Raw genomic sequence first — 12960 nt, forward strand, 5'->3', positions numbered from 1 at the left:
ACAGATAGGTCAGTCCCTCTGAGTTGGGGAGGAGTACGGCTTGCTCTCAGGATCTAGCGCTCAAGTTTCTGTAATACCCCTGCTCAATGCATCCATATGCACATTCGGAAGAGCCAACTGGCTCTAGCTCCCTCAGTAATGCTTGGCTGCTTTGGCAGCCAGGCTGATTCCATCAAGTTACTGTGTGCAAACTAAGTCCAGCTTGACATCCTACTCTCACTGTCTTACTCACTTGAGGGAGGACTCTCTGAGACCTCATAGTTACTGGCATGGAAGCGCATTGTGATTGTCAGCAGCCGGGCGGTGTCAATGAGCTAATTATCTGTCATGCCGTAAGCATGCCTAATCGGTGGGCCATTGAGCAGGGCTCCACCTTTGCAATGGTTCCATATAACTGCTGCACAACCAGTTGAAAAGCAAGCAGAACAGAAAAACAGCTGGACTAATTCTGCCCCTAACTGATGTTTGTCTTTTTTTTTTTTCCTCCCTCTACTAGAAGAGAAATATGTCACAATCCAACCGTACACCAGCCAAGGGAAGGATGAGATTGGGTTTGAAAAAGGGGTCACCGTGGAGGTCATCCAAAAGAACCTGGAAGGATGGTGGTACATCAGGTAAAAAGCTTCCTGCAGGCAGATTTATTACAGCATTTATGATCTTCGAGACTTCTGATGATTAGCTTCACATCCGCATCCTGTATTGTTCTCTGTCTAGAGAAGAAAACTGGCATTATTATCCAGAACGCATACTAGGCAGAAATGTAAGGGAAAGTTACAGAAGACCAATAAACAATAGTCAGTATTGAGTGTAGGAATGGAACGTGGACTGTGAAGTCTGTAGATCTGAAATATTTTGGGAGAAAATTCTTACCTTTTAGATTTCCTTCCTTCAAAATAAAAACCCATATCCCAGTCAGCAAATGGCACTTATCTAATACAAGTGATCATTTTAGTGTACATGCAGCCGATTGAGTCTTTTTTTGTGTGAGTCAGATGTGTCTTTCTGCAAAGTACTAAAACCAGATTCACCAAATAATGCTGGAAGGTTGCTGTTTGTAATCTATCAGGTTGCTTGGGGCAGTTCATTTTTTTTTAGGGGTTTGGGAGATCAGCCTGCTGACTGCAGAATAAATCATCATTGAGACTGATGCAAATAATAACAGTAATATCATACTGGGCCAGATTTTCAGCTATTTGCCTCTCCAAGTTAGTCATTGCATGCAGTTGTAAACTATATGCCACAAACAGATACAGATATCGTGCATGCAAATTAGACGTGCCACTCTGAAAATAACAGCAGTTTTTCCTTATGACAGCCAAACTCCCTTGAAAGGAGTATAAGACAACCATATCCTAGGCACAATTTGTATAGAGAGATGTAACGTATTGGGACCAATACTTGTCAAGAATGGTCTCTTCATATAGGTTTATACAGTAGCTAGTACTGTGGTACCCCAATCATGACCGGAGTCTTTGGGTGCTACTGTAAAGTTTGGGGTGTTCAGATTCTGGGAGTGGTGTTTGGAACCATTTCTATTGATTAAATAGAAAATACAGGTATAAAGGTGGTTAAAGAGAATTCTGTAATTCATGTGCCCTTTAAGATCTCCTTCCTGCTCATCCTTTTGCATCTAGAATAGATTTTTGTTGTTTTGCTTGTCTCGTTGGATTCTGCTTGGTTTATAACTAAGGCAGCAGAGACATGAATCTTGATTGAGAAAGCACAGTCGGAACCTACATTTAGTGCTTCATGCATGATAAACATGTTAGTTTTGTATCTGTCTCTGAATCTTCCTAACAAAGTGGCTAATAACTAAAGTAATGCAGGAGTAAATGGGCTCTAGACATTATGAGCAGGGAATGCCCAGGCTTGGTCATATTACTCCTCCTCCCCTCCCCCCGCCACCATTTAATCATTCACAGGATTTGAATCCAAAGTTGAAGACTGAAGAACAAAGCATGCAATTTTGTTGGGAACCATGATTATAAAAATCTTTGATTTATGTCAGAACTAGTCTCCTGGATAAATGTTTTCTTATTACTGTTTTAGGCTTCTTTTCATCTTTATAAATAATAATTTTGCAAGCAGCTAGCTGGATCTGTTTTGTGCTTAAATTTTTCTTGTAGTGTTATTTTTGTGTAATGTTAAGTGGGTACACTTAACTCTGACAAAAAGAAGACCCCTTGTTACTCCACTTAAACTTTTACAGCAGAAATGTCTTTAGGCCCAAGCTAACATCTTTCAGTGGGTTTAATTGCACTTTTGGATCAGGGACCCAATCCCGGAAGGTTTTATATGTTCTTGACTCCCATTGAAATCCACGAGGATGGAGGATGCTCAGTATGACCCAGTTTTTGTAATCTGTGTCTCCTCGTGATTATGCAGATCCAATTTGGATTCAGAGCATTTCTGAATTTGAAATGATTTGGTGGGTCTTAGTAGCCACATCACAAAATACCACCACAGTTAATGCCAAACTAGTATCTTGTTTGGCATCCTCTATCAAAGGCCAAGGACCGAAGTACCCTCTCCATGAGAAACACTAATTGGAGCCGCATTTCAAAGCTTTCCCTGCCACTACCCCATACCGTACCCATTCTGTGGCTAAAGAGGACTTCATTGTCCAGAACTATTAAATTGAAAGCCTTCCCCAACATTATACATTGATTTTTAAAACATTTAAAATGCTTTTAAGAATACTTGTAGAGCTGCTTTGAACAATGCCTCCCTAGTGTTTAGTAATACCTGAGTCCAAGAGTTTGGCTATTTAAATTGAAACGCTCCTTATTTTGTATTTTGGAGGGGGAAGTCCGTATGAATCTGGTTGCCATTTTATCTGTTCCATTGGATAATATGGGAACAGAATAAGTGTATTAAAGTTTAGCAAGTTGTTGGCGTTTTATTTTTAATCAGGTCTACCTTTAAAGATGTTAACAAGCTCCACCTTAAATATATAATTTCCCAAAATTCCTGGCCATGTGCTGATCCTCATTTCCTGTCTTTCTTTTTTCTCCCTCCCAGTTTGCTTCCCTCTGGAGTAATTCCAGTGCTCTGAAGCTGGAAAGCAGATGTTAAGGGAACCAGTGCTCAGACACAGAGGCACTTTTGATATATTTTTTTAAACATTCCTATCGCTTGAATCTTTTTTCTTCATGTAATATTAAAGCAAAAAGGGGTTTTTCACTCTGTGAAGCCAAATCAATGCCCCTAATCCTGTAACCCTACAATTGTATGTTCATCTCTCTTGCATTGGAACACTTGTATTTCTTGACCTCTCTTTGCCCTGTTTCATGTTGTGACTTGAGAGGCCCTTAGACTTGTGTGTGTTGAAGACTCGGAGCTGGAATCTTCATTACTGCTTTATTGCGTTCAGCCGTGGATTGGTGTCAGTTGCCTGCATGATCATGTTACATGCTTAGTAGCTGAAGTTACAGTCAATTATTTAGATGCTGCTTTATACCAGTTACCCTCTGGAAGGTGTTGGAGTTCTTCTGATGCTGACAGATAAGGGTTGTCACTTGCTTTTGACCTACAGGTTGCTGATCAGGGTTTCTGTTGTTGGCGTGCCCTTGATTTCCTGGACTATTACGAATTTTAGACCTCTTGTGAGAAGGAGGCAGTTTGCTATGCTGTGTAGACTGAAGTGCTATTGGAAGGAAAATAGGATAAGATTTTAAATACCTGGTACAGTTTGCAAATGCAGGTGAAGGCCCAGGGCTGAGGGTATGCCTACAGTTGGGAGGTGCCGTTGCAGCACAGGTAGGCATACCTGAGCTAGCTTGCTAAAAATTGCCGTGAAGCTGTGGCAGCATGAGTGGAATTAGGGGTTAGGCACCCAAGTAAAAGCTGGTCTGGGACCCTTGGTAGGTACTCCAGTGGCTATCCTGTGCTGCCTGCCTACCTCCCTCCTCCCCCCACCCCAACCCCCCAAGCAATGCTTCCAGGGAGCAAAGCTAGCTTGGGTACATCTGTGGGTGCTGCAGTCACACCTTCTGACTGCATTATAGACATACCGTGAGAGTCAAGTGATCTGGATTTTATTCCTGGATCTTCCTACACAACTTTGGTTATGACGCTTGATCTCCGTTCCTCGGTTTCCCTACCTGTGAAATAGAGAGAACAAGCGTTCCCTAATGCAGTGTAAACGCTTTGAGATCTTCAGATGGAACTACTAAATACTTATTGCTGTTGTTCCAGTGCTGGGTGGGAAATAGATGTACCACTTGGACTAAGTACTTTGGGATTTGTTGCTGTCCTGATAGTGACGGTTACATATTACTTCTAGCTAGGTTGCACTAACTCAACCTAATGAGTAGATCCAATGGGGAGGCAGTACTGCAGCCAGTAGCTAGGTGGTCAGTAGCTTTGTGTGGCTTAACCTGTGACTAGCCATAGATTGAAACAGTTTAAGGTCACATAAAGCTGTCTGGATGGATTGTGTTTTGCAATGCAAAAGTCTAAAATAGATAGAAAAATGAACAACCCAGCATAGAGTCTTTATCCGTTAGTGCTATCGTTCTGATCTGAAAAATGTCAACTCTTGTAGTCCTGTATGGACTAAGATCTTTGCAGTGCGTACTCTTATTTGATTTTGTAATGTGAGTTGTACTCCAGGTTATGTTTGAAATCCGATCACATACTGTATAGCTTGACATAATTCCCAAGTAACCACAATACATAGTCAACAAAGAACAGGAACTTCAGATATTTTGAAATCTTCAAAATACCGGGGGGGAGAGAGTATGATCTCAATAACCCTACCCAGGGGCTATCTGTTCAAAACACTTACGGGGAGGAGTAGAGAGGGGCCCAAGTCATGGAATTCCGATCCAAATCCATACTGTTCAGATTCATTATGAAGACAGGCTTAAGCCAGAAAGTTTGGCTCTAGATATGGATTTTTCCAGTGCCTGTCAATTTTGGTCTTGGGGTTCCAGTTCAGGGCTATTTCAACCCAGGAGTGTGCTAGAGCAATGGTTCTCAGCTAGGGCTCTGGGGCCCTGTGCGGGGCCATGAGCAGGTTTCAGGGGGTCCGCCAAGCAGGGTCAGTGTTAAACTCGCTAGGGTCCAGGGCAGAAAGCTGAAGCCCCAGGCCCTGAGCCCCAACACTTGGGGCTGAAGCCAAAACCTGAGTAAAGTAGCTTTGTGGGGGCCCCTGTGGCATGGGGCCCCAGGCAATTGCCAAGCTTGCTACCCCCTAACACCGGCCCCGGCTTTTATATGCAGAAAACCAATTATTATGGCACAAATGGGCTGTGGAGTTTTTATAGCATGTTGGGTGGGGGGAGGTTGAGAATCCCTGCGCTAGAGAGCAGGGGGAGAGGGTTGTTCATAACCACATCTTGCTGTTTACAAGAGACCTTAGCCGGTGCCTGGACAGTATTTGTAAGACCCTCCTTTCATGCTGAGACCAGTTGAGACATGCTCCAGAAAGAATTGCCTCTAGCCCTCCTTGGCACAAAGTGGGATTACTCTTATTCGGGGCCTATGGATGGTGATGGGGAGAAAGCAGGGAGGGAGAAAACTCACCAAAATTTGGCACATGGCAAATCTTGAATTCCTGCTCTCTTTGAGAGTGCTGCTACAGTGCCTGGTGCATTCAAACCCCTGCTGTATTCAGTTCACATAGAAAAAGATTTCCATTACCTCTGGGTTGAGTCTGCAGACTTCTAAGAATCCCTGGTATGGTTTTCTAATACTGGTTGCTTCAGGGAGCACAGTGTGCCAAAAATCAATGATAGTTTCCAAATTTGTGTGCTGTAGTTGACTGTGGCCCGAGTGAAGGACCATAATTGCTGCACGCTGAAATGTTAGAAAGGGGGGACTCGCTTGCATAGCCCTAGATATTTACTTCTGTATAGAGACGATACAGAAGCAGGATTGTGTATCCATCACAAGGTGGATGTAATCATTGCCACTCTGTCTAGAAATACTGCAGTGAATAGCAGTAATTGAGTCACTTGCAAAGCCTCAGGGCCACAGGTATGGAGACCAGTCCTTTGTTTTCCTTTGCTCTTTTGAGGGTGCAATCCCTTGCAAAACCAGGTCTTTTGAACCCCTACATTAAACTGGCTGGTGGATTTAAACATGGGAGATTCCTCCTCCTTTCCTTCCTCTACAGCAGTTAGGGATAGGCTGCTAAGACTTGGGTTAAACCTTATAAATACTGGCTTTTGTAATAGGTGTTCCAAGTAAAGAGTTTTAGATACCATCCTTATTTAAAGACATATTCTCCACTTGATCCCTGCTCAGGACTCCTAATGACATCAATCAGTATTTTGACTCAGTGAATCAGAACAGAATAAGTCCAATAGCCTAAAAGAAACCTCACCGCTAATCTGACTCTTCCTGTCACAGCTCACTCATGTGAAGGAGAATTACTTGACTATCCTTGTATTTTACCAATCGCTTCTTTTTGCTTTCTAGTGAGTCTCGGTTTTTGTTATAGAAGTCTCAGAGCCCTGCCATTTTAACCTTTTGTTTCCTGAGCACCAGGAATTTAATGGTGCCCGCATCCCCACTTACAGTTCAAGCATCTGCTCCAGGTACCTTGGGAGATTAAAGAGAGAGGGGTTTCACTGAGTTACTCTGGAGCAAGCTGGGGTTTCATTAGGGAAATCAAAGTTATCCACGTATTCCTCCCTGGAGCCTGATTGTAATCTGAAATCGCTGATGAAGTGTCAGTAATAACAGGAGTTAGAAAAAACACTTTCCCAAAAAGCCAGCTGTGGAAGAATGACAAACTTCAGCCTGGAAAGGTGTGAGCATATTTTGTATTTGGTCGACATTCAATTTTTTTTTTTCCAAATCATCCTTCAAATAGTCTCAGACTTATTATTTTTAAAAAAAATTTTACTCCAGTTTTGAGCCTGAATTTTTTTCTAATCAAGTAGTTGCTCCATCTTTACAATGGCATGAAGGCGGGCACAGTTCACACCTACTGGAGATAGGAGGCATTCTGTAAAATGCTTCACAGAGGATCAGGGGTATAAAGAAAATGGGAGTGAAACATACCCCAATACAGAGGGAATGCACAAGGTTGATGAAGGGCCTCTGCTTTGGGGTGAATGTCACCTTTAATTGTGATAACTTGTCCTTTGCATTATGGGCATGAGAGATGCAATTTGGAAGAAAAGAGAATTCTGTGTATACGATCTGTTCATTAACATGGTGGCTATTCAGCACTTCCATGCTCAAAACAGTCTCTTTTTATCCCATTCCGTGTAAAAGCTGCCTGCAGCCAACCTACTGCTGAATTTTCCCTTATGCCTCGGGAGTAAGCGTCTCTCTGATCTGGAGAGACCACTTCTCCTTGAAGCAACGGGTAACTCTTCTGTTAAAATAGTTCACTGTTCCTTGCTAGCTGAGTAGACTGTGAGGTGACTAATTATAGAAAGTGGATGAGCTGAGACACCAAAAGCATAACACAAAATCCAACATCTGGTTCTAAGATATCGTCTAAGTCATTTTTTGTCTTAGTCGTTGTATCTGGAAGGACTGCAAAGGCTGGTCTGTGTGGTAACAATATTTTCTTTTAATATACGCAGGCATCTAGGTAAAGAAGGCTGGGCCCCAGCATCATACCTGAAGAAGGCTAAAGATGATCTTCCATCTAGGAAAAAGAACTTAACTGGGCCAGTGGAAATTATAGGCAACATCATGGAGATCAGTAACCTGCTGAACAAGAAACCATCCAGCGACAAAGAAACCCAAGCAGAAAATGAAATGGTGGAATCCCACATAACAAAGAAAGAAATTAGCTTGCCGATCCTGTGCAATGACTCTAATGGCAATGCCATGATGACCTCAGACAAGCAGGCTTCGAAACTGGCTCAGGGATCCCCTGCTGTAGCGAGGATCGCACCACAAAGAGCTCAAATAAGTAAGACCAGAATGTATAGCTGGACTGCCATCATTTTCATAAGAATTCCTGATTTATCTTTGTGTGGGGGCCTGTGGCGTGTTACTTGCTGAAGGGGCCACACTGGAGTAGCCTTGCCCTGAGTCTGTAGAGAATAAGTTCAGTATAGAGCATGTTCCCTGAAGCAAGGGCTGCCCTCTTTACTGCACTGTGTCTACAAGCATCTGTTACTTTGTCAGCCAGGAAGCTCGCTCATGTTGGTCCTATAAGGGAATAATTTATTTGCCTTCCTAGTGATAGGAGATAAAAGAGCATAAGATAATGCATGGTCCACAGAACGCACAAGTATCACTGGGCTAGTGATAAAGCTGCAAGTACAGAACGGTACGAGGATTAATGTGCAGTGTGAGGAGTACGTCAGCAAGGTTGTGTGCGAGCGAAAGGAATCCGCTCACAGGGATTCCGTTGTAGGATCAGGACTCGTGTTTGTAGTTTTGTGGTGGTTCCAAGAAGTGTTCATTCTCCAGCGTCAGTACAGTTTCATCTCCCCGACCTCTGGACTATGCTTGGTACAGTAACTTGTGTGAACTTCAAAATTGTTTTCTAGGACAAGTCCACTGGTTTCCTCAGAGTAGGTTCTAAAGTGAGACCCCAAATAATAACTATTAAAACAGCACTCTGGTGACCAGAGCAGATGACTAGAAGTTGGGACACCTGGCTTCTGTTCCCCACTCCTTCATTTGCTGTTCTCTTGGGGCAGGTCACCGTAACAGTTGTGCCTTGGCTGCTGCTTCTATGAGATGGGGCTAATGATACTGCCCAACCGTTGCAAAGAGCTTTGATACGTTGTGACTAAAACTGCAGCGTTAATGTTACTGTTCTAACGATTCTTTTTACTATGGAAAAGCTAGATACAAGGACAATTTCTCTGCTGGCCCAAGTCCAGTGAAGTCCATGGAGTTATTTCAGCACAGAATACAGCCCAGTGTTGTTTAAAGATTGTACAGTGGTGGCCTTTGAAAACTTGCTAAGGTTACCTCAGTAATCTCCAGTGGTCCCTTATACTTTTCTATACTCACTCTTAGAAATACTTTGATCACTGCAAATAATGGAACGTTCTAACAGCAATTACTAATTTAGCTATCTAGGACAGTTGGCAGCTTCAGAAAGCTTTTGCTTAGCACAACTTACACAGCTAAATAAAATTAACTTTTTAAACTTTTTTTCCCCCATAGGCTCTCCAAATCTAAGAACTAGGCCTCCACCTCGGAGAGAATCCAGTCTGGTTTGTGTTTTTTTTTTTTTTATTCTTAAATATTGCGACGGTCATCTAGACACACAGCTTTAGAGGAACCCCCTCTCCCCCCACACAGGGCTTCTGAAGAGATTGTTTTTTTTTTTAAACACACGGCATATAATAGAGAATAAAATACACATTCTGGAATTTGCTCAACATTCATTGAGGACATTTTTCTGAGTCAGTGCATGTTTTGAAAAAATCTTGCTTCACATATAAGCGCTATTCTTGGTTGTGTGATTTTTTTTCTGTCTTTATTTTTAAATATTAAAGAGCAGCTATCACTTAAAATAACTCCAATTAGGGAGGTGTGAAACTGGATGGGGTGGGAGAAGCCTTGTTTATGAAAAATGTCATGATCTCTGTTTTTGTTTTGGGGCAATTTTGCACCCAGGAACAACTTTTTAATATAAATTCAGTCATATTGGGCTTTGTATGGGAACATTTTTCCATGGGAAAAGTTACCATGGAAAAATGTTCTTCATTTGGAATAAAACTGCCCTTTTAGTGTTTTATATACAAAGTTGAACGCCCAACTTTGTGTGGTGCTTTGTTCCCATAACTCCTACTGGGACCAATTGGACCATTAATTATTAAACATTAATAAGTATAATAGGATCAACCTTTGAAGGGATGATACTCGAGCTATAGAATGGTAATTGTAACTGTGCTCACATACTACAGTGGTGGGGCCATGTAGTTCAATTGGGAACAAAGTTTTTAAGTAACAGCCATCACATTTTCACTAGCCAACTACATCTTCCTGGGATTGTGGCATATTTCAGAACCATGCACAGAATATTGAGTGCATTGTGTAAACTTGCCCTGTTTGAATCCTTCCTTTTAAAAAAGGGCATAAGTACCAACACTGAATGGCTCCAAATACAAGAGCATAAATAGTATTTATAGATTTTATTTATTTTTCCCCAATGGCTGTGATTTAGATAGGTACCTTACTAGAGAATGGCTTGTCCTCTTACACCAGTGAAGTGGGCTTTTAGCAAGCTACCAGGACTGGCATTTCCCAATGGAACAAAAGAACTGAATTGTTATGTTCCTCTTTTTTTGTTCATCTTTATGCCGAGATGAGCTTGCATGAAGGACCCTGTGTTCAGACCCTAATAAGAGCACCCAGATAGGGTTCAAAGCACCCGAGTCTCAAGAACTGTTCTTTTGAAAAATGTGCAAATTTGAGAGCTGTTCTTATGAGATTTCTACCAACTCAGAATGAAATCTCATGAGATTTTGGACACACCAAAACTAGAATATAGGCCTCTTTTTGTTTTTCATCTTATCATGAACAAAAAATTGTAGAAAGCAATCTCGGATTGGAACATTTTGAATCTAATTGGCCTAAATGTAAAAGGGGTTTGGATGCAAAGTTTTGGACCATCTTTAGTTGCTATGTCATATCAGTGTAATGTCCCTCATGATGACGAGGACCGATAATAAACCCTTGATTCTCTGAGCTTTTCCCCGTCACAGAGGGGCTGGTGACCTGAGCGTTACTGAAATGCTTAGTCTTCCCGCAACCCATAGTCTTGACTCTGCCCTTTTATAATTCCAAAGTAGATAAATTGAGTTCTGGGGAGGAGTAAAACCTTAATGTCCTGTCTGCTGAACCTGGACGCTAAAGCGCCCACAGCTCTTTCAAAAGAGTAAAGACTTTCCCAATTACATTTTAGCCAAAATTGTCCCTTCCACCTTTCCTGCAGTGGTGCGCAGCATGCCTATAGCAGCTAGAAACTGCTGCCCACTCCAAGGTGGCTACATTTTAATGCTGCGGCATCTGTTTAATCTTTGTCTGTTTGGTATCTTGTGGGAGGACAGGTGCTAGGGAAATGGGAATTATTAAAATTAGTTGTCCTGCTGTCTGGACTTGCAGAACTCAGGGCAGACGTATGAAAAGCAGAACTGTCTCCTAAATATGAGGAAGACCTAGTAACCCCATTAGACAGAAGTTACATCAATCAAATACTTTTGTTTGTAGCGGAGTCTCTCCTGCTCGGAGCAGGAGCAGTGTGAATTTGGATTCACTCTGTAATGTGCAGCATTCAGCTCTTCCAATTCTTTTATCCTGTGTGTTGATCTCAAACTTCTCTTCTGAACATTTTATTAACTGAGAGCTCAGTATGGTTAATATTTACGCTGTTTTCCTCCTGACTTTTGTTTCCTTTGCACTAATTATTTCAATTAGTTTTTATTTTGGCAGGAATGCTGTAATTAACTCCATGTTAACAAAACACATGTGAAGCATCAAGTATGTTTGCTGTTTCCAATTAGCTCAGTTTAAATTCAAACCATTCTAAAATCTGAAGGCATGTTGTTATACTGCATCCTATGCTATATTTTAACGTGTACAGTGCTGAAATGCAGAATTGAAACATTGCTAGGCAAGGTTAATACGTCGGCCAAAATGCCTCCGGCAGTTATGTTAAAATGATGCATGTTTCTTACTATGAGGGTGGTTTAGAAATCAATGGAGTAGTACGTTAAGGTACAGTATTTTGCTTCCTTTCTTCAGTTTCCTGGCTCAGAATCTTGCTGCAACTATCTCAGTTGTCATCTTAACTATCTGTCACAATTCAGACCTGTGTGTGTAAGTCACATTTTTAATGCAAGGAGCAGATTTTGTCCTTAAAGAACCAAGGATCCCTTCTGGTTTTTTCCATCAGGACTCTTTTTTGCTTATTTAATGAGTCATGTCATTCAATAGAGTGTTACGCTAATCATGGACGGTGCAGATATATAGATGCTTAGAAGAACGGAATCTTTCCTAGTTTCTCTTTTTAAATCTAAAATATGAGAGGAACCTAGTAAGATTGTCTATGGTTTTAGGGTTGGTTAATGATGACATCGGGGTTTGAACAAAATTGCTTGTTCTCCGTTACATAAAGAAATAGGGAGCTAGGGCCCCCGTCCTGACATCCATCCAACTGCCATTGGCATTTTAGCTGAGTAAATCCATAAATTGTGATCCAGTTCAGTCAAGGGATACTTGTGGGAGGTGCTCAGGTTTTATGGTGAAAGACACAGATATGTATGTTTGTTTTTTCCTTTTTAATTCCAATTAATAAATAGCAATTATCAGCTTTTAGATTTTTACATGCAGCTCTAGTTAATCTGGATCACTTAATTCTTGATATCTGGGAAACAGGTTCCATCTTGGGCCTGTTGTTGCACAAAATTTTCCATATGTATGTCCTCTGAAGCCATAGGTGGGTGAGGTGATATCTCTTATTGGACCAACTTCTGTTGGTGAGAAAGAAGCTTCTGAGCTTACAGAGAGCTCTTCTTCGGAAGAAAGAGCTCAAGAAAAGCTCTGTGTGTAAGGTCAGAAGCTTGTCTCTCTCTCTCTCAAACAGAAGTCAGTCCAATAAGAGATTATCTCACCCGCCTTGTCACTTTAATATCCTGGGACCAACACGGCTACAACAACACTGCAAACCTTTTGTTATAGAAAGCCTGGTGCTTATCACTAGGAGGTAAATTAGGAGTAAGGAATGCCACTTGTTCAGCCGCACTGAAAAATGGCAAATCACTGTCCATGCTGACACATCCAGCCTCTTCTTGCTAGCTGCTCTCTAAACAAGACTTTCTTTTGTTGCCACAGGGCTTCCAGTTGCCTAAACCACCTGAGCCTCCATCAGTGGAAGTGGAATATTACACTATTGCAGAATTCCAGTCTTGTATTTCTGACGGAATAAGCTTTCGTGGAGGACAAAAGGCAGAGGTGAGAGCCTAAACAGTGCAACCGTACAAAATAATAATGCTTTGCAATGGTAGAGCACTGTACAAAGTT

General features: G+C 41.7%; 1 protein-coding gene across 7 annotated transcripts in view; it reads left to right on the forward strand.

Annotated features, from left to right (window-relative positions):
- The window catches only part of SH3PXD2A (SH3 and PX domains 2A), a 394865-nt gene that overhangs the window by 367213 nt on the left and 14692 nt on the right, over positions 1 to 12960 (forward strand). For all 7 annotated transcript variants that reach the window (XM_073354456.2, XM_073354459.2, XM_073354458.2 and 4 more), the window contains 4 exons: positions 497 to 614; positions 7548 to 7882; positions 9097 to 9146; positions 12772 to 12891. In XM_073354456.2, the coding sequence (XP_073210557.1) occupies positions 497 to 614; positions 7548 to 7882; positions 9097 to 9146; positions 12772 to 12891 (623 nt within the window). The remainder of the gene's footprint in view (positions 1 to 496; positions 615 to 7547; positions 7883 to 9096; positions 9147 to 12771; positions 12892 to 12960) is intronic.

Source organism: Lepidochelys kempii, chromosome 7, assembly GCF_965140285.1.
Source record: "Lepidochelys kempii isolate rLepKem1 chromosome 7, rLepKem1.hap1, whole genome shotgun sequence".
NCBI lineage: Eukaryota > Metazoa > Chordata > Testudines > Cheloniidae > Lepidochelys > Lepidochelys kempii.